The sequence below is a fragment of the Struthio camelus genome, chromosome 11 (genome assembly GCF_040807025.1).
Source record: "Struthio camelus isolate bStrCam1 chromosome 11, bStrCam1.hap1, whole genome shotgun sequence".
Classification (NCBI taxonomy): Eukaryota; Metazoa; Chordata; class Aves; order Struthioniformes; family Struthionidae; genus Struthio; species Struthio camelus.
The window spans coordinates 14,353,537-14,376,629 of NC_090952.1; the positions used below are offsets into that span (position 1 = coordinate 14,353,537).

The 23,093-nt window shown below is 41.0% G+C and overlaps 1 protein-coding gene across 5 annotated transcripts in view; it reads right to left on the minus strand.

Moving 5' to 3' along the window:
* The window catches only part of AFF2 (ALF transcription elongation factor 2), a 451,682-nt gene that overhangs the window by 310,239 nt on the left and 118,350 nt on the right, over window positions 1-23,093 (minus strand). The window contains exon 1 of one of the 5 annotated variants that reach the window (XM_068957758.1): window positions 10,979-11,031. The exons of 2 other annotated variants lie outside the window; for them this stretch is intronic. In XM_068957758.1, coding sequence (XP_068813859.1) covers window positions 10,979-11,016 — 38 coding nt within the window. In that variant the 5' untranslated portion in view covers window positions 11,017-11,031. Of the gene's footprint in view, window positions 1-10,423; window positions 10,450-10,512; window positions 10,762-10,978; window positions 11,032-23,093 lie in introns of those variants that run through there. 2 more of the 5 variants (XM_068957762.1, XM_068957760.1) reach the window with 2 other exon arrangements.

Below are 23,093 nucleotides of genomic sequence, written 5' to 3' on the forward strand. Positions count from 1 at the left end.
CATTTCCGTTTTATATCTGAAATCAATTAAACAATAATCACCAATTGATTTTGGAATGCTTAATCCTGCATATTTGCACAATTTTTTTTAGTTGTTTTTTGCTTCTGGGGAGACTTAAATATCATTGAACAAAATCCTCAAGACTTTTCCTAATAAATAGCAGGATTTATAATAGATAGCGGCAAATTCTGCTCTCCTTATTTAGAGGAGTGCTCCTATCAAAGCCAACAGCATTGCAGCATCCTTTAACAGCAACACAGCTCACACTGTATCACCCACTGGAGTCAACAGGAACGCTAGAAAGATGATAAACAAATAAGAGAAGTGCTCATTATAAATCAGCTACCTTTCAGAAGTACTTTAATATCTAAACAGAGACAAATTAGAGATACTTAAAGGAGGCCTTTATAAGTAATGTTAATACAATTCCAGACTGCCACAGTTCAGTTCTGATCTTGAATCTGTCCCCTCACAGTGTGGTAAAAAGTCAATATACGTATTGATATACGTATTTCAAAAACTATCAGTAACTTCCCCACTAAATTCTGGCTGCAATACAAACATAGTTATCATCCAAAAGACACAGGTTACATCAAACAAGTAGAAACATCTAACATGTCTGTAGTCGAAGGCTGTGAGAAGGACCTCATCTGACCACGAGAGGGAGAATTGAATCATACCCATTGTTTATTCACATATATTTCTATCTCAAACCAAGCTTACAAAGTGCACATTTCACAAGTTCAGTATATTCAGGTGAGTCACGTCATGGCAGTGAGATCCCTGCCTGCACACACTTGTCAGGGAAAAAATGCCCCAAACAAACAAAAAGCACCCCCCCCCAACTCACTCCAGGGATGCTATAGCATGATCAGGAATGCTAGGGTCAGAGCAGACCCACCACTTGAAGGCAAGCAGGGTCTGGCCCTTCAGAAGGATGCTAGGAAAGAGTTGTGAAAGCAGCAACTACAGATTCAGCACTGCTTTGTCTTTTTCACCTGAAAATGACATTACTGGTGTCTACTCTCACTTGAAGGTGATGTTTAACTCTGGAGAGAGAATCAGGGCAGAACGTGGCTGCCCGTTTCCTCAGCCTCTCTTCACACATGCATAAAGCCTGCTAGCTAATGTTTCAGAAATCGAGTTTGGCCCCTAATGCTCCTGCTAATTTAGATCTCACCTATTAGAAAGCCTCCTGCTCCTCATATGGAAGATGGTAACAACTACGACCGAAGCCTCCAAAATAATTTAGAAGGACTAACGATGGAATACTTCCCATGAAAAACGTGGGACACTGAAATCTGATCTTCTCCTTGACTCTACCGACCTAGAGTTTGCTGATAACCTTTCAGGCACACCGCAGAGTTCATCTGCTTTTGGGGCCACTAGGGAAGTTACAGACTGAGGGAGGTATGAAGTTGTCATGAGATACTTATTCATTACTGCTGGTAATAATAATTAAGAGAAGTCACCACTACACAGTACTTTACACATCTGCAATAAGTTTGTGTGTTCTAATTGTGTTCAAGAGCTTGGAGAAGCACAGAGTGATGGAAGTAAATAAATAAACTACAACATGTGGCCTTTTCACCCAGCGTCAAAATGCAGTCCTAGATTTCATTTTTAGGATCAATCATTACTCAGTCTTGAGAATTGGCTTTATTTACAAAAGAACTCATAACCATATGACATAGAGTCTATCTCAAAGCCTGTGTTATTTGTGACTGGAATAATCACAGACCGTTTATGAGAAATTTAAGGCAGTAGTAAGCACAGAGCATATTTTGGTTTTTGGCCAGGACGTCTGGACCTTTTACTATACAGTCAAATATCTTATGCTAATCTCCAGCCAGTGAAAGGAGATGGGAAGAAAGCTTTGTTCAACCAAAGAACATCAGAGCAGATGTGACTGGAACCCAAACCCTTTTTGTCAGCAGAACTGACCTGGAAGCCCCAACCCAATCCAATGGCAGTTTCTTAATCTACTCATATGGAATGAACAGCTACTGATCTCATCATCAACATCAAAACAAGCACTGCATGGCTCACATTCTGGTGCTCCTGAGGCATGCAGTTTTTCTCCTTTGGATTTTGATTCCCCCTTTTTTTTTTTTCTTTTCTTCTCCCCCTCCCTTACCAGAAGATGGCCAAAACGTAACTCTAAATACTGAAACTACCAGCTGAAGCCAGCTTGTCTCTGACATGCTGCGGCATGCAGAGACAACGGCAGCATAGGAGCACCTGAGCCACATTCGCTATGCCACCACAGCTGTGACAAAATTAATGAGCTGACCTATATTAGAAGGGAGTCAAAATAAACTTTTGCTGCACAGGGGCAAAAGCTTTGATCAGAATGTGGTCTTTCTAGAGTATTTCATATTACAAAGTTACATAAAGCCAGGCACAGGAAGCATGCAATAGGCCATTTTGAAATCCAAGATGTGGAAAACCAGTTGCTGTTAAACAACTATCCCAGGGCTGCACCGAACCTGCAGAAAATACAGCTTACCCACCCATTTTCCCAACATGTAGAGAAACCAACATTATCCCATGTGATGCCTCAAAGAAGCATCTTAAGAACATAAAGGTACATGGTACATACATATATAAAGTATATGCCATACGGTGTGCACATGTGTATATACAGCACATGCTCTATGACATAATAATACAGGATATGCATGTAAACATTAACAGTACCTACACAGGCGTGTAGATGTACATGCATAGCTAAGCATGTATTTATTATAACAAGAGAGCTCTTCCACTTTCTAACGTGCATTTAGGTCTCGTTTATGGATGGGGTGTCCTTAATAACCGTAGAGTGCAGGTAGCACTCGCCCAGCCAGTACCCTCCCAAAGGTGCCAGGCACAGCTGCAGGGCTGGCGTATCCTCTCCTTTGCCCCTAGGGCACAGCTTGCAAGACAGGGTGGGAAGTCAGGACAACCACACCACCTCCCTCCTCGAAGTCCTTGTTCATTAGCAAAAGGCAAAAGGTCCTGCCCTGAAAGTCAGCCGCTGCCGACACAGTGGAATTGGTTCATTTAGGCGTGTACTTTTTGGAAGCTCAAGATCTGCCATGAAATTTTAGCAAGTTTTGCAAGTCCTGCTGAAAGCTGAAGTTCTCAATGTGCCAGTAAGGATGGCCAACGATACGACAAAATGCTGGTGCGGGCACTTCTGATAAGCAGGGTAAGCAGTAACGCTTCAGCTACTATCCTGGGTGTCACCGACTGCTTCATCCTGTGCATAATTGACTCCAGGGGAAAACAGAAGAGGGGATTTTGTTTTGCTTTGACAAACCACTGCAAGGCACCACACTAAGGTGCCAAAGGCTACTTTGTATTTACAATGCTGATGATACCACAACTCAGAAGTTTGCTGACCTCAAGTACAAACACAACATGAAAGGTGATATATCAAACTGACACTATCACAGTTAGGGGGGAAAAAAAAAAAGAAAAGAAAAGAAAAGAAAAACACCTCAGATTTACACCCGGCCTGCCTGCCTAGCATAAACACTAACATCAAGCAGTGCAGGCTCTGCTATGTCACCGCTTAAAAGTTCTGCGATACAGCACAAGGGCAAAACAGAGCAGAACCAAACGGAAAGTGTTTCCAAATGCAAAATCAGAGGAATACTAAAAAAAAAAGTGAAGAGCAAGGAAAGTCACTCTAAGTTCACCAAAGGAGCAGTGCGTTCAGGCCTCCATTACCCTCTCTTCGTGCCTCACTCTACCTCTGACCTGTGGGCTGCTGGCCGCTGTCTATTCTTTCTACACCTTTTTTTTCCACCATGCACGCGTGCATGCTTAAGCCCTATGCCTGAAACATCTTCAGAAGTTTTCAAACAAACCCTTAACACATACGCCTTCCAGAGGGTGTCTGGACCCCAGGCTTCATTAATTGAGACAGTAATAAATCCAATCTTAGAAAGCCCCAAACAAAACAAAAACTTTTTTCAAAAGAAATCATTGGCTACCTGGAATCAAATACCGTGTTTCTGTATTCGGGTTTGAAGTTACCCCGCTGTACACTTGGGGTATTTTAAGTGTCAAGAAAGAGCATTCATCCATTCTGTCACGGCTATATCGCAATCAATTCCAACAGCGCCCGCCAAAAGCTACCTGCTGTACTCAAGGAAGCAGCGCGACTGAGGTGAAAGGGAATATTTATATAAGAAAGTAAAGACAGATAAAAATAGCACTCCACAGTATCTAAACAAATGTAATAACGAAGAGGATATCTTGCAGCTGTAACTGTACATAATGTCTGAATGACCCATTAGAACGGAGGCATTAAAATAACAGTCACTTTACAAAAGATAACATAAAAGCATTGATCAGAAGTGAGAACATAATAAAAGCAGGCATTTTTAAAAAAGGTTTTGCACTGCTTTCTATATCCTTTCAGCACAGAATAGACTAACGGTGAATATTTTGAAAATATTCATGTTAATAACACGGAGGTAGTATTGCATTTCCTCCAAAGAACACACATTTGAATAAGAGAAATTATAATATAAGCTCTGTATCGTAATTTAATTTAACCATGAAACCAATTTCTGTCTTGAACATTTTATGTTTTACGGTATGAAACAGAACATTATTTGCTGTAATGTAGTTTATTTAACCTTAACCTGATGTGGTGCAACAGTGAATACAGATACACTCAAAATGTTAATAATATGACACGTCAAGCTGATTAAAATTTCAATTGTGTTTCCTCCATCTCCTTTAGAAAGTTAATGAATTAATGAATCTTTAAAGGACGGTCAGGGAGGCCTTAAAAAGAAGATGCCTTTTTGAGTAAGGAGAGAAAGTGGCAGATTACAACTTAATGGCTTCAGAATAATGGTAATTTCCCTATTTTCTTCACTTGCCTTAGCTCAGCTAATGGCTTCATTAGTGTCCACACTCTCAAACGAATAATAGAGGACCATGTCACATCCATCTTAGTCACATCACAATAAAACCGTTAAATACAATCCAGCTACCTGCCTTCTGCCAGTCTCTGCTATGAGGCAGAATTAGCAGCACAATCAATACAGACCCCTGTGTAGTAGATTCTTTTTCTTTTAAACAAGAAGTGTATCATCAGGTATAATCATGACTTGCTATTTAATTGTAGTGCAAATTTTATGCTGATTAGATGACTACAATCACTCAGAAAAGACATAAAATGAAGAGAAAAAAAATTCTCCTCGCTTTATACTTATTGATCAAAAAAATTCCAGCTCTTCATTTGATAAAATTGATGGATTACCTCAAAGTCAGCACAGACATGTCAAATTGTTCTTGACATCCCATATACCAAATAATTCACAAACTGGCTAATTAAGCACCTGAAGACCTCCCTCGCTTTGGTTTTGTCTATCTGAGGTGAAAAGATTCCATTGAACCAATTAAACTTTTTGGAATAAACTCAGCGCAAGTGAATATGACTCCACTGAAAGGAATGAAGACTGATGCAACAAGTTCCCAAGCTCATCTTATAAACTGTAAAAACAAACAGGAGTTACGACTTTTTAATTCTTTACAGGCTTTAAATTTTTGAAGGAGCTGAATTTCGATTATTTTTTGACCATTAGTTTTAAATTGGATACAAGCAGCATTGTTCTTTTTTACTCATTATACAATTTGCCTACTCTGTGCAACACGAAATCTCTGTTTAAGCATACTTCCTCATTATATCCATATTTTGTACAGTAAACAATATGCAGACACTTTAACAACAATAATGGCGGAATCTAATGCATAAGTACTATTATCCTCCACTTTTTATCTGTGGAAACCAAAGGAGCGAGCTTTAACATCTACCTGGCTAAGCTGCAGCTGGCAGCAACACACAAGTAACGGGGGAGAGACAGAGAGAGAGAAGGAGGGAAGGAGGGGAAAAAAAAAATATGTAAGGAAAATCTCAAATGCTTCAGGCAGAATTGCGCTCTCAGATCCATACCACAGATCCTGACTCTGGTGCTCTGCCTCTTCTTGACCTGAGGCTCTAACGATACCAGAAAAGCTACGGACAAGCAGAGGCAGAGGTTTATCGGACCATACCAATCTCAGGGCAAGATTTTGCACAAAAGGATTCCTGGACTGATCCCCCAGTTCACTTCATAGCTTTAACATAACCACCTCCAACTGATGTCCAGGAAGAAACAGCTTTGTAAATCTTAAAATACATGAGGTGCTGGGCATCTGCAGTTGTCAGCTGAATAAATCCTTCTGACAACATAAATCTGATCCCACTGAGAAACCTTTTTTAAAATACATTATTGACTGAAAATATTTATATACAGCACTTTCCCTGTTAGCAAAGGCAGTATATTAACTGCTTTGCCGTTATTGCAAGTAATTTTAGGCTAACCTAAGAGAAAAAAATTTTGGGACATGTGCTATACATCCTTTTCAAACTAAAACATGATGCTGATATTATACTAAGTCATAGCTGATGTCACTGCCTTAAACAGACCTTGAGTGACACTTGTGTTCTATTTTTCCTATGGGTAGCTTGACAATGAGGAGATTGGTATATTTTCAAAATATGGTAAATACAGCATATCCTCATTTCATCTTACGCTTGTTATTCATTTTAGTTCCTAGTTGTTATTTTGGAGGGGATTAAGTGAATTTCAACAGACAGATGGGAGGGGCACAGCAGACCACCTACCTCTCTACCTTAGGATAATAAAATATTAAACAGAGAAAGAAAAACTCTTACACCAACAATAAATCAAAGCCTCTCAAAGTTGGGCTGCCATTATATTTCTTAAATTACAAGAACACTTCATAGCTGGTTGTGGAAGGAGTTGCTCACAATGTCCAGGCTGCAGTCTTGGCCTAAGCAAATTCCCATCAAAAATTAATGGGGAAAGCTCCACAAGTACAATTGCTGGTTAGATCTTGCGATTCACTTAAACACTTTGTGGCAGACAAGTTTTTTCTTACATACGTGACATTAGGGCCCTGATTAATTCTATGACTGGGCCACAGACGACTTGATCCACAAACAGGACAAAACTATATCGGGTTATGACTCAAGATGCAGTTTTAGCATTAGCATTACCAAGCCCAGGCAAATCTACATGTGACATATCAGCCATTTCTAGTCTATGTTTCAAAACAAACAAACAAACAAACACCAACAGATCTGGATTTGCTATTATTAATGGTTTGGCCTGCAGCACATTCAGTGTTTATATGACCCTGATCAGATGAATGTTTACAGCTTTGTAAGTAAATGTTGAATGAAAACCAGGCACCACTTTTGTGAATATTTGCTCTTTTGTTCCTTTCGCTCCTTCCCTTCCCCCTTGTCTCCATTGTTACCTCTCCTCCTCTACCCTCAGAGGCCGCAATTAAAAACACAAAACAAAACAAACAAAAAAAATTCCGCAGAATGGTACATTTCTTAAGTCTTTCAACCAGAACATCAAATGGTTAAACAGCTGTCTATGCTTATTTAGCTAGTTAGTTAACTTTGAACACACCACTGAAACACAGCATTTAAAAAAAAAAAAACGCACAGTAATTTTAACATTTACATTTACAGATATCCTCATGAGCTCAAAGTAAACTTTCTGCTCACTGCCCCTTGAAGACTTCTTTATCATTCCCTCTTTCCCTTAATTGCCTGTTTTAAAAATATCTCTTTACAAGGCAAAAGATGCGGAACGTTACTATTTGCAGGTAAGTTAGACAAAAAAGATGCATTTGCCTCTTTCCTGTTTAAGCTATACACCAACCAGTTTTACACAGAGTACAGGTCCCCTCAGAGTAAGCTTGCTTAGCATGCAAGTACACTATCTGCCTAAACTCTGCTTTTCTGATTAAAGTTTTGTATTTAATTAAAATTGTCTTTAATTAAAATGCAAATATTCTAGGACTTTAACAATAAATTGTTTACACTAGACTGAGAAACAGCCCTCAAAGGCTTTGGAAAAAAATAGCTTCAGTTGCAAGCTGTATATTCAAACTTCACTGCTCAGTGAAAATGGGTAAAGATCTTTTTTTTTTTTCTCCTATTGGCTTAATCTTTTTTAAACAAATGGAAAGATATCCCAACTCGTATCTAGAATTCACATAGAAAACACTTCCCAAAGTTATTGGCTGTTGAGCAAGTAATTAGGCCAGTTCAAAACATCTTTTGTGTTTGAAATAATTCCTTTAGCCAATTTTGCTAGGAAATGATACTGACACCACAAAAGAATTGCCAGTTAAATGAATGATACACATAGCCCCCTCACTAAGTGATAAAAGTGTGTGTGCACGCCTGTGTGCATGCAAGGATCCATCTGCATTATCCCTTTGCCAGAAACATCCTGCTAGAGGTTCAAAAATAGCTGTTCTGTTTACAAAAGAGCACAGTTTAGATATAGCAGATATATAGCCTGCTCGGTTCTTTCTTTAAACATACACAGAAAGACTCTACACCCTGGGTTTTGATTTACTGCAAGCCACAGCATATGCTCTGCAGCATCAACAATACTTTTCTGTATGACTCAAAGGTGAATTACACTTATGACCAATTCATATCCATCCTCTATTGGGAAAAAAAATTGAGCTCGTGTAGTTAATCTGACCCAAGCTTCCAAAACTACAACTATTCCTTAAAAACTTCAACTCTCCTTCCAAGGAAACTTAAAATTGGGCTCTTAGGACTCTCACATAATAACAAGAATTACAATTAAGCACGGCGTGGAGAGAAACCTGCCAACTTCCAAAACTTATTACAGAAAACAGTACACAGTCCTTGGAACGTTTTATGATTTATTAGCAAAATAGCACATTATGCTCATCATCATTTCCCTGTTCAAATACTGAAGAGCACTGATGTAAGTTAAATGAGAAGATGGGATCACTATTTAAAGAGTTTGCAAAATCCATTTACAGAAGCCAGTAGAACAAATCATATGTGGAAACTTTTTAACTGAAAGTTCTAGTTAGACTAATGGGATAAATATGACCCCAATGGAAGCCCCATAAAGTATCCTCATTCTTTCAGAGAAATTCTTACAATGACCCACTTGCTATAAATTTGAATTTCTTAAATTCATTGCAGATCTGAGAAACCAAAATGAAATAAATTACCACAGTTTGACACCATCTCCTTCATCATAGTAATTCCAGATTTCAGTATAAAAGCCATTACTTAACTTGCACGCCATAATTTACACACTCTTTTACACAATAATTTTTGATCCAAGAAAAGATTCATTTTCCTTTTATAATTATCTTGTGTCAAAGTCTTTAACCTTTTCATCTGAAAAAACAGAGCTGGATTCTTTCTAGAAACATATGTCAAGAGCGCAGTGTGCTACAGAAAGATACTGAACCTCACTATAGGAAAGGAGGGGAGAGCAGTCCGGGGAAAGGTGTTGCAAAATGAGATAAAACTGAAACCTGAGTACCAAGGCAAAACACTGGAAAGGGTCCCGATTCTGTATGATTAAACTCCAATTTCACAGTTTCCTAAATCTGACAAAAAGACAAATAAATTGGCATTTTTTAATAGGGAATATGATTGCTTTAATGTCTTCACAAATATCCCCCTAAAGCAAAATAGCCCGAGTACTGCTGTTTCTAGCCACGTATGACAGTGAATCAAGTTCAATGACCTTACTTCTAGGTTCCTCCATTGAAGAACATGTTGTTAAATAAATCTTCACAAAGTGCACAATAGTGCCACCTACAACCAATTACCATCATCAATTGCTTTACAAACACTCCACAATAAAACAATTTATTTTACTGAATAAAATCTGTGTCAGTCCAACATTAAGTTTTAAATATAGCATGAGATCCACCTAAACCACAGTAGTGTGTAATTGCTACTTGATTTGCATAATTTATACAAATTAATGTAGATTCAATAATTAGCATTTTCATATGGTTTGCTGGAATCTAGAAAAGGCTGGTACGAGTCGGAGCAACATGAAAATGTTTTAACCTTTACTTCGGATTTACAATGGGAGCTGGCTGTTCACCAAGAAATGGGCAACTTTAAAAACACGCAGGGTGCAATTTGGGTGCTGAGCCTTTCCCATAACTCTAAATCAAGATTTTACTTTGGTGTTTCGCCAGCGTTACTGACAAAAAATGAGCAATATTCTAGCTATCCTACTCAAAATTACTGTAGCTTAACTAGATTAAAACCTACATGGCTGACCAACTGTCTTTTAAAAATGGCACTCTTCAGTCGTACCTAAGAGGTCTGACCAGTTCTTCCGGCGGCTGCAGCCTCCCTTCGGGAGAGGAAGGAGACGACACCCCCCAAAAATGAGATTTCCCTGCGAAGAGGCTGCTCGGTCTCCGCGTTCGGCCTCCCGGCCGCGGCCGCCGCCGGCGCCCAGCCCTAACCGCCCCGAGGGGCTCCCGCGGCCCCGACGCTGCCTCTCCTCCGCACGGTTTCTGCCCTTACTCAGCAGACATCGAGCGGGGACATCTGACCCGTTAAGCGGCACTCAAGGTGAAAAACAACTCCAAGCAGAAGTGAAAAGGGCCTCAGACCGTTGCACGCGTCAGCCGGGTTGCTCCCCGTCCCGCTGGCGCCGGGGCACGCGTCGCTACCGTCTTGAAGGCTGAGCTGGCAGCGGCCCGCACCTTGGCGAGGGCCAGCCCTGGGCTCTGCCAGGAGAAGGCACCTCTCCAGCACGCTCCGGGAGCGGCCGCCAGCCGAGCGGCAACGCCGAGGCGGCCCGCGGCCCCGGCCCCGAGCGAGGAGCACGCGCGCCGCTCGTTCCCAGCCACAGGCAAGGACTGATCTGGTTTCGCTAACTCTTCAGATTTCCTTAATTTCAAGGCACTGCGTCAAAGGTCAAAAAGGTTACTTTATATGACTGCACAATCTGTGTGGACTTCCTTCCAGCTTAACTCCTCCAGCAAAAGGAAGAAACTATTTTAAATGATATAACAACTATGCTCCCACTTCCTAAGAAAGCTCCAATCCGTTAAGAGGTCAGCAATTAACTCTTACTTCAGGTGCCTTTCCTGGCTGAGGAACAGACTAGTCATTTTTATCCAGTTTCCAATTGACTTGCTGGCAGAGGTGCACGAAAAGTCCGTGGAAACGAAGTTACAAGCCTTCCTCAGTATAAATTTTCTTTTTGAGAAGTTTCAGTCTTGTTTTATCAGAGACCAGCGGCTGTGCTGAGGAAAGCCTATAATGATTTTCTTTTTTTCAGGCTTATTCTAGAATTGCATCTATTCTGGGGTTCTGTTTAGATCTGCCGCAGCTTTCATACCGTTGATCATGTTGTTTTTCTAACCCGCCCTGAACATCTGTTGGCTCTTTCTGAGGCTGCATAATCCTTTTTTTTTTTTTCTTTCTTATGTATGGCACTGCTATCAGCTGGTTGTTATTCTTGTTTTTATTTTTCAACTTACATTTTGTTTTTTGTTGGGTTTCTTTTTTTTGGGGGGGGGGGAGGGGTTAAGCACAAATTCTTCCTGGCCTCTCACCTGATGCTGCACAACAAATTCATACCTGCCATTGTTTCTGTTTTGTTCTGTTATTTTGTTGAGGTTTTTGGTTTTTCAAAAACTGCACGAATGTAAAAATATCTGCTCACAGCAGATCTAAAGGTGGAGTGAGAAAACGACGAAGGAGCTTGTTTTCTTAATGATAAAAATCAGTACTTATAAAAGATGCCAGGCTCACAACCCTGCAAAGCACAGCACATACACCGTTTAACCACAAAACAGACGCACACGCTCTCAGCAGGACCCCTGCGAGCATTAAAAAGGGAAGTAACACGCAAACCTTGGCCTCCTTGCTGGGGCTGCCAGCGAGGGCAACAATTAGTGCCAAGCGTGGGGGTGGTTTTTGTGACGTTGACACTGGGAACTGTTTGGAGAGTACAATTATTTTGCATGGCCTAACAAACAGTTATCAGATGGTAACAGCTTTTGGTCACTACCAGGCTGGACCGGATTCAAACCTAAAAGAGAGAGACACACATCTCCTCAGCCAGCAAGTCTCCCTACCCAGTGATTATAAAACAAATAAGATTTTGAGGTTGACAAGAGTCCCTTTTAGCAGCATTTGGATTATAAAATTGCTCTGACTCACTGCAGCGTATTGCTCCCTCTTAATTAACAGAGCTGAACTTTGTACATGTCTAGACTTCCTCCCGGAGAATGGCGGATTTTGGCCTTCATGAATTTCATTTCAAGTCATATTATTTACAGAGCTTTTATTCGTTTCAGTCATTTGTTTCAAACATATTTTCCACAGAAAGAAAAAATGCACCAACTGCTGGGCCATTTAATCCAAACTTAACAGTTTAGATGTTTTATTCAGCATTTTAAAAAGGATTGTCTTAGGGAATTTTATGTGCTGCATTTCTAATGTTAACTTTACAGATTGTAAAGTGCCTTGGGATGCAGTAGCATGAAAGGCATTAAGGTATTGCAGGATTTAACCAAATGCGTATTGCACTAAAAAGAACCTTTTATGAGAGCACATACAGGTAAAAAACACAGTAATGTTAGTGTTTCTTAATAGAAAGCTCAGCCTTTTAAAAAAGATTGGGACCCACATGAGCTCACAACCCACCTTTGGGTTTGGTTTATTGATTTAGATGCACATTTTTTAAGTGAATAGACTTTAGAATTGTTGGTTTGGGGTCTTTTACACTCGAGTTAGTGGTCTGAACTAATTAATTAACTAATTTGCTTGACTGTTGTTATGGGATTTTATGGGTACAAAAAGGATGCATCCCATATTTTTGCCTGTTCTTCCCGTTACCATCTAAAAGTCGCACTTCAAATACAAGAAAAAGCTTGCAGAGCTAAATCCCTTGATACGCCTGGAAATCACAGAGTAGTCTAGTACACCAATCACTTATGAGAGAGGATTTAATGTCAGTGGGTGAAGTTCACCACGGCGAAGAGGAACAGCATTTACACCGACAGAGCAGCCTTATCAAGGCGAGGTGGGGTATGCTATCAGCCTTTATCTCCACCCTTTAAACGGGAGGGTGGATTTAATCTTCACAGCCCCCCCACATTCCACCTTCATAACGCCCAAGCACTCAAGCCTTGTGGTCTCAGTGCAGAGTCTATCACAGTCATTTAAAAAACATTAGTAGATTCTAAAAGGCTACGGATAAAGCCCAAGGAAGGTGCCACAGATTTCAACTGGCAAGAGTAAACACAGAATAAAGGCTTACATACAGAATATGTATATTATTATTTTAAAAATGAAGTAATGCTGCTCGACTCCTGTCCCAGTACCATCAGAACAGAAGGAACAAACAACCACTTTGTTCCACCTACATCCACCTTTTCATTAAAATTACACTGAGAATAAAATGTAGTGAAGAAATTTCAAAAAAAAAAATAGCATATGACTCCTATTAAGGAGGAAAGGAACAGTCGTCCCTTGCATTTCGAGTTTAAAAATTAGTATGACAGCCACAATATGTAGCTATCATTCAAAAATGATCTGAAGCTATGAATACATTTTCTCAAAAGCCTTGAGTTACAAAATAGCCCTCAAGTAGACTTGTTTCTAAAATGTATCTGTTTGTAATACAAAAACATTTCTTACAAATACAGCTGAAAGCATTCATTAGGTTTATAAGTGCAAACTTTCAGATGACTGGCCTAAAATCCAGTAATATTTCCCTGTTTAAACAAATACAGTGGAGCAGCTATGTGCTCTGATTTCAGTGGGTCGTAAAACTGAATTAAAGGGAAAAAATACTTTTCTCTCTCTCTTTTTTTTTTAAAGCTAATCAGCCTTTTAAACTACCTCTGTCATGCCTTTCACGAAAACGTGGCATTTTCAGTTATACACTTGTTACATTTTGTTTTCCCACAACTGTCTTTTTCCAACCCAAGTTCAAAGTCAAATCAACCCATACAACTTAATTTGCATTTTCACTCTAGAGAACATATCCTAAAAACATTAACATTTCTCAGAGATGTTTTTTCTCATGAAAAACACTGACAACAGTTAGGTTAGCCAAGTAACATTTGTCAAGTCATCGTATATCAGTGCCCTTGTCTGGAAAATGGAAAAGCAGGCATACTAAGACCTACCTACTTAACGCGTAGATTCAGTCATGTTTCTCAAGTGCTCTGTACGTACACGTGTTATTTGAAAGATAAACGGTTTTACTGGGCAAAAACAAGTTAACGCTGCAGGTTTGAATAGGTAATTGTCCTTTTCTCGTGATGGACCTCAAACTGGGCACCTTGCACCTCCAGCCTTGGCTGCTCCCATAAACTGTCCTTCAAGTGCTGTCAAGAGCCTGATTCTGAGCTGGGATTTTCCCAGACACACACACACTTCACACTATTAGCTTTCTGCTATTTCTCATCTAACAGACGTCTGCTCCATTGCCTCGAAAGGGCTGATGGAGATACTTCTGCTCTGCATTAGTGATGTGGTTGGCACCCTTGTCCATCAGACTCCATTTGTGGGGTGACTGCATTTGGCTAGTTTCACCCTGACCTGTTGTAATATATAGTTGTAACTACAACTATGGCCACGTACTTAAACCCCAGGGGTTGTCCCCCAGGGGTCAGTCCTGGGCCCAGTCTTGTTCAATATATTCATCAATGACCTGGAGGAAGGGACAGAGTGCACCCTCAGCAAGTTTGCTGATGATACTAAACTGGGAGGAGAGGCTAACACACCAGAAGACTGTGCTGCCATTCAGAGGGACCTGGACAGGCTGGAGAGGTGGGCGGAGAGGAACCTCCTGAAGTTCAACAAAGGCAAGTGCAAGGTCCTGCACCTAGGGAGGAATAATCCCATGCACCAGTACAGGCTGGGGGTTGACCTGTTGGAAAGTAGCTCTGCTGAGAAGGACCTGGGAGTGCTGGTGGACAACAAGTTAAACATGAGCCAGCAGTGTGCCCTTGTGGCCAAGAAGGCCAATGGTCTCCTGGGGTGCATTAGGCAGAGTGTTGCCAGCAGGACGAGGGAGGTGATCCTGCCCCTCTACTCAGCCCTGGTGAGGCCTCAACTGGAGTACTGTGTCCAATTCTGGGCTCCCCAGTACAAGAGAGACATGGCACTCCTGGAGAGAGTCCAGCGGAGGGCTACCAAGATGATTAGAGGGCTGGAGCACCTCTCCTATGAAGAAAGATTGCAAGAGCTGGGCCTGTTCAGCCTGGAGAAGAGAAGATTGAGAGGGGATCTCATCAACGTGTACAAGTATCTGAAGGGGGAGTGTCAAGAGGATGAGGGCAGTCTCTTCTCCGTGGTGCCCAGCAACAGGACAAGAGGCAATGGGCAGAAACTGAACCACAGGAAGTTCCATCTGAACCTGAGAAAAAACTTCTTCACTGTGAGGGTGACAGAGCATTGGAACAGGTTGCCCAGAGAGGTGGTGGAGTCTCCTTCGCTGGAGATATTCAAAAGCCGTCTGGATGTGATCCTGGGCAATATGCTCTAGGTGACCCTGCTTGAACAGGGAGGTTGGACTAGATGATCTCCAGAGGTCCCTTCCAACCTAAACGATTCTGTGATTCTGTGATACCCAGCGTTTTGCAAACAGTGCTGCTGTGTGAAACAGGACAGCAAATTTGGGGACACTGAAGAGGAGTAGTCACGACTCCAAGATTGGATTTGTGCCTCAGGTTGAACATCCTGGATTGAAACTGCAACCGCATATGGCATCTCTATTTACTATAACCTCTCGCTCTTTGTCTAGGTGTTTATTTTACACTAATCATCAAAACATCAGGGCACCAAGCATTGTGTTATCTTTTTATCTATCTCAATATCTATAATTACTTTCTCTTTTGCAAAAACTAGGACAGGGAGTTGTAGCCCTCAAAGATTACAGATACCCATTTTCCTAAGCCTGACTAAGCCTAAACACACAACAATTATAAGATGGTAAACAGCAGTAATTGTACACTAAATGTCTTTTTAAAGAGCCAAATGTGCACTTAAAGTTTAACTCCCACTCACTGCTGCTCTAGAACAAACAGTAAATTAGTGAATACAAAATCAAAAAACAAAAAAGCCCTGCTGCCTGTTCCTCAGGCAGGAAGTAATTGTAATTTTCTCATCAAATAATTTTTTTATTTTTTTACTTTGTAGTCATAATGCAGGATAGTTTCAATAAAGCAGCGCACGTAGTAGAGGCATGAGATGATCTTGTAATCCAAAATAAAGTTTAATGTCCAGTAATTACCACGCACTGATAGAAAAAGGAGCACCCAGAGAAACGGTGACCCTCACTGTTGAGCTCATCTGCGTTTGGATTTCTCAATAGCTAATCTATTACCTTACACACTTTAAAATCGGGGGTTATTTGCACCTGGAGGTCTCAGTAAAATGCAGATAGTTTCATGTCTATTATAAGCAACTAAGGCTTCCTCTTTTCCATACCACTGGAACAGGTGGTATGCACAAGTCAGAAACACGTGGCTATTTTTGCCCCACGGGTACCACAAATGGCCTTGAGGAACCACTCCAGCCTCACTCCCGGTGAGACTGCGGAGGCCAGACCTTTGCACAAGCCTCACAGATAGGTTTGCTGTTTGCTGGGTCGTGAGGAGAGCTGGGCTGTGCTCTTCTTGAGGGAGGGGACTACGTAATAAGAATAGGTCAGTCACTAGGCAAGCATGATTCAGATTCCAATGGACAACAAACACAGGAACAAGAGAGGCTGAAATACCCTCTCTCCTTTCTGGAAGTGGCCAGATCTGAGCAGAGAAGAGCCTTGTCCTGCCAAGGCCTATCAGCAAGCAGAGGACACCAGTCTCCAAGGCTGTCAGCTGTATACATGAACATCACACTCGCTGAAGGGGGAGAGGGGGAAAGAATTAAAACATTTTTAAAAGTAATAAAACGTAGCTGACAAATGACAAAAGCTGATTGCTCTTGCAGCGTGCTGCAGCATGCGTTACTGCGTGACAGCTCTCAGCTCTCCTGACAATTAAAAAGAAGAGGTCGTGTGCTCTAACGGCTATGCCTAATTATGTAATACATAAAATATACTATAAATATTCCAGTATTTCCAAAGAACATCTGTGACATTTACTACCAGTGGTGGTATGCTTTTTTTCCCCCTATGTCCATTTCCATGCCTACACTCGCATTACTGAGCCTTTAAACACCTCTTTTGTAACCCAGGAAAAGCCCTCCTCTTCGGCAGAAAGAGGAGTACTTTAATGCTGATATTATTTTGCAGGGACACAAGATAGATATTTCAATTAAAGACCTCAAAGTACCTCCATAAATATTAGGTAAACCCTAAAGAACCTCTAAACTGAAGTGCGTAGTATGGTATCCATTTTGCATATGTGTACAGTGAGGCACAGAGATGATGTACCCAAAAGCCAAAATTAGAGTCTCCCCTAACTGGAAGTCCACATCTAGTCTATAGTCACTAGACTGATAATTATTGCTATTTATTATCTAACGTTTACTGCTGTAATAGTAGCTAGATACCAAACAAGTCAGGCTGCGCTACTGTGCCATGCAAATATGTGACAAATGACCACGTCGGGATTTTATTGTGATATAAAAACTGTAAGAACTAATTACCCTTGCATAAAGTATCATAGGACAGGGAAGAAGAGCAGCAGAAGATATTCTGCAAACCTTAAGCTCTTTTCTTTTAGAGGTCAGGGCTGAACATTTTAAGCCTCCCCAAAATCTAAGGTTTAAAATACACATCATTATGTTGTTTTAAAGCGTGCCTTCACTTCGAACACAATAGCTAAGCAAACTAGCACCTGTCAAGTCTATTAAACTATTCTCTAGCTAACCAGAATTTACATTTAGTTCAGTCAATTAATATAAGCCTTATCAGGTTCATGATAATTAGCACACTTATTAACAGCAGCAGCAGAAATAGTGTCAAAAGAAGAGCTTTGTTGTAGTTCTGTTGTTACCACCAGAGATTTCTCTGATCTTACCTGGAGATCTACTTACTCTTGTTCTGCCAAGGAGACCCACTTACTTCCCCCTTAAGCCAGACAAATTACTGTGACAAGAAACAGACTTAGGGTAGCTTCCATTCACAGATCACTTTAAGTACTTTACGGGTCATGTGCTGATAAACTACTTGCTTTACCAATTTCTTTTGCCTTATCCACAGCTAAACTGTTTTTACTTGGAGGGGAATTTTTTTCCCCTTGTTGCTGTTTTATTTTAACCATGCACATGTTGTAAGGTTTGTGCCATTGTAGTTAAGGGTTGTCAGACCAAGAAATAATTTTAATCAATACGGAAAACAAAATGTTCTTTTGCTTTCCTTTGCTGCACACAGATACTAAGAAGGTGCACATTAGCACATGGAGACTTAGTAAAGCAAGAATCACGCAATCAATAAGGCCACTTTTTGGTAAGGCTTTGTTTTGTTTTGAAGTTACTCTATCTTTTAATGGTATTAAATAGCAAGTCAAATTTAGACCTTGTGCACGGAAGATGTCCTTTAGCTGGTATACACACATACACACACACATACTGTGATTTTCTCTTGAGCTGCAGGGTCATAATGGTATAAATTACAAAGTGATGTTTTTAGAAATCATAATTCAAAGCATATTTGCTATTTTTTCCCAACTTGAAATAAGTTTTTTCATTTTCTCTTAGAGTAAACTTAGAAAAATTATGGCCAAATCATTTCTGAGTCCACATTATTTTGAGGAATAAGGCTGAAAGTTAACATTCTTTGATGAAATTAGCTGCTGCTTAACAATAGAGAGGACATTGTGCTGTCCTTCACTTATCACTGTTCTTAACTATCCAGCATTGGATAGGAGCTGCAAAAAATTGAAATCCATAAATTGTATTGCACAGCATATCATACAGGCAAGTGACTTAATAAAAGGTGTGACAGACGGTGTTATGAACTGAGGGTCAAATTAGATTTTGAACTTTAATTTTGGATTCCTAGGCTTTTGTATGTGCAAGACGAACTCCTAACATTAGTTTAATGCATCTGGTTTTGTAATAGAAACTACAGAAGTGGGAAGAATTTGCTACAAACTGAGCTGAACTATAGTGAAGGTGTTTTCAGGCTACATGTTCAAGACCATGCTTGAAAGACTGCGGCAGAACAATCCAAAGCTCTGATATTTTCATGAATTCAAAACAACAAAGTACTTAAGGCTCAATTCACAAAGAAAGAAAGAAAAAATAGGAGAGAGGAATAAAGAAGACTTAAACGGCTCTAAGTGGAAGAAACACAAATTTTCCATTTCAGGTGAGAACTTTACCACTTTACCCCTGACACACAAGGAAAAAAGTGGCTGCAGATAACCCACCCATGCCAGCAGCCAAATGAATCTGAGGGCTGAGCAGTGATTTAACAAAATCTGAACGGGCATATAGGAACAGCTCATTTCGCAAGACCTCCAAAACCAACCTACTGATAAACACCGGAGGGTGCCTGACTGCCTGCATACTTGCATGCCTATTTGTTGTTGTTATTCTTATTCACTACTGAGTCATTATTATTATTTAAGTGCCGACAATGCACTTGTGAACCAGAACAGATGCAAAATATCCTGCGCTAATGAGAAAATCAAAGCCTTTCTTATATTAGCAATTTCATATTATAGGATCTCTTTATTTTTGCCAATAAAGCACAACAGTAATTAATACAGCAATATTTTCTTATTGTTCACAATGAGTAAAGCAAGTAAAACTGCTCAGATTCTGCTTTGGCTCTCCCCCCTACCAGCACAAAATACAATAAATACTATTGAAGAATTCCTATTAAGACAAACAGCTGCCAAACAAAATACAACAAAAATCTCCCATAAAAGGCTGCTGTCTGCTTATTCAGAGATACAGTCAGTACTCCTCGCAGAAAACAAACAGTGTGGCACTGTTCTTTCATATTTAAATACGTGTGCCTTGTCTTCTCGCAACAACCACCTCACAGGGCTGCGCAGGACCCCTTGCTCGCTGGCCGCTGAGGGCTGCGTCAGCCCCCAGCGCGGTCCAGGACGGCGGGTCCAGGATCTGCTCGCGTTCTGGACGGCAGCTAGCACCGAACCTCATCGGCACGTGCTTCCGCCCCGGCCCTCACCGTACGACACCTACGACAACCCTGGCAAATACTTTCCTATTTAAATGGAGTCGTGCACACACAAAACGCCTGATTCAGATGCTTTCCGGTCAGTGAGGGGTGTTTGTCCCAGCCACGTCCTGCCGGGGTTGTCCCCGGTGTAGGGGTGGGGGAGAGCCTCGGGCAGGCCCGCGCAGACGCAGGCGCTCCCGCTGCGGCGCCCAGCTCGAATCGGGGCTGCTCCTTCCTGACTACCCACTTTTAAAGCAAGGTCAGAGATATTAGAGTGGTTTAATATATTTACGTAAGCCTGCTGCAGAGGTGACTTAAATTTAGCTGAGAAAGAAGGCACTGTTCATCCAGTAACACCAAATGGAAACTAGAGCGAGCAAACCCATTCACACCCTGTACACGTTGGGGCCCAAAAACTCGAGCCCAGGGTGCAGCTCTGCTTCGGCGAACATGACTGCTCTTCCTAGGAGCGCCCTGCGTCATGGGAGCACGCTTGTTACCAAAACCAGTTTCGTGATAAGTAAATGGTTTCTTCTCCATTTCAGAACAAAACTTAAGCAAAAAATGACTCAGCTGTGACTGCAGCGCTCAGTCAGTGAGTGCATCCCCGTCTCGGAGAAAACGGCCAGCTCTGAGCACAAAGCTAGGTACTGTTGTCATTTCTCCTAAAACAAACAAAGTGGGCCGATGAACAACGTGTGATTTTTATAAAGTCTTGCTCGGGAAGCCCGCCTGGAATCGGACGCAGGCCCGACCCCGCGCCGGGAGTCAAACGGGAACGATCCTGCGTTAGCGCTCCCACAGCCCCCGGACCGCTGCGTGAGCCGGCCCAGCCCCGCCAGCACCCAGCGGCTACAACCCCTTCTGCTGCAGTCGCGACCAAAGCTTTCAAGTGGCTCGCTACCCTGCAAAAGAGGCTGACTACATATTTTAAATCAAAACACTCCTACTGATTCAAAGTATGTGGGAAAAGGAGCCAAGACTGAAAAGCTGGAGCCAGTGAAATTGCAACATCCACCAACAAATGAAAACATGAATGAAGAAGTTGCATCCTCAAAGTCCTCAGAACTCTGATCTGGTTTTCTGACTAAAAAAACAGCTAATAAACGGGTGGAGACGACCTCCCTGCTCAGCACCAGAAACCCAGTGAAGTTCAGGTTCAGAACAACCAAAATCTGGCCCTAAAAACTTTATACAACTAAATACAAATGGTAAGAATCTAAAATACACGCAAAAAAGCATCTATGCTTTTCTGACTTTAAAGGCCTAGGTGAAAACAATTCCCAGCTGTAATGGCAGTGTCTTGTCAGTGACACACATTTAAACAAAAGGAATAAAATGCACAAGCAATAAGCCAACAGCCCAGCACCAGAACCGCAATGCGTAAATAATGCCTAAATTTACAATTTTGCATTAAATACTCAGTTTAAGGAAAACAGGAGCCAATGCATTCAGAGTAGGGGAATGTTTTAAAAAACACTGGCACTAGGATAGGTGAGTGACATTTAGACAGTTCGATCACAACAGACAATTCTCGTTGAAGTTCACAGAGGAGTGCCCAACCTTTACGTCCTCTTAAATCAGCGATACGTCAACACACACTTATCAATAAGTATGTACTTGGGTCCAATGAAGTGGGCATACCCATAGTTAAAGTAACGCCTGTCCTTAAATGCCTTGCTGAATCTGACAGTACACGCCTGTCGCTAAATGCCACCAGTTTTGGATTTTTGGTGTGCAGTCATCCCACCTTCTCCCCCTCCCTGGCTCATTTCTGGTTGGGTGCTCGCTTTACCAGAACGTTTATACCCTCTGGTATTACCCCTCCTAAACTGAAAATTATGACGCAGCCTTAACAACAACTTTGAAAACACACTGGCATTATAATACACAAACATGTACAAAAGACACACTCAGACACACTAGGGGATGAAACAGACTGGAAGGAAATGAGGAACTTTATGTTACTGTCTTTTCTAATGAGATAGAAAGTGGCAGATGTAAAGATTTCATTCAATCGACAATATCTTTTACGATATGAATAAACTACTAAAAGAGATTTAATCCTTTATAAAATCAGATTATGAGAAGCAGACAAAATCACAACTTTATTCAATACGCCATTTTATCCAGTGTGACTAATGCATTATTTCTATGAAGTTAAAGTGGTGCACTGGAAAGCTATGAAATAAATCAAATGCTCTACTTTATGTAATCTTAACAGACAGATCCCATTACGATTCTACTATGCATAGCTGTTGGTTAAAATCATTGACCAGTATCCTTATAAATTAATCAACTGAGGTAATGCTGGCTTGGCTGTCATCATTTGCTCCTAATCTGCATTTAGAAATCACTTCAACTTTTCAAGCCCTTTAGAACAGGTTTATCAATCCTCCAGCCTTTACTTCAGACTTACGCCTCGCCATTAATTGTTTACAAAAAACCTGCTACAATGGAACTGTATCATTTATGTCCTTTTGCTTTCCATAGACATTAGAGCACATATTGACATTGCATTATAATTAGTTAGGAAGATATTTAGTCTTAACCAAACATTCTAGCCTGCCTCATTTTTTTGATGAGACCTTTTATCATTGAAGTTGAATTTGCAGGCAGACTGTATGAGTTTACACAAGTGAGAATCATTACAAAATCTACAGTAACCCTGATGTGGTTGAAATACAGCTAGTAGAACACACCTCGTTTACGGATATACAGAAGAAAAGCATTTTGGATGTCAGGTTATTCATGGAGCTGTAATGTGTTTTCAAACATGCTATTTCTGTGTTACCTCTGTGTATTTTATACAGTTTCTAGTCATGTTTGTTAGATGTCGGTGTGTCATGTACTGCAAGATTCATGAGCAGTCTATAACCAGGCAAAACTCTCGCACAACAGCTTGTCTTGGGTAATGGGGAAAGAATCAGGAAGAGTGAAGTGGCAGGAAAGTATATTATTTATTATTTTGACGAGGATATCACCTAGTCACAGCCTGCGACCCAAACACGCTGAACGCTCTGCAAACAGGAGACTGAAGTATTCTGAATAAGCAAACAGGGTTTCTTACACACATATCAAAACCGC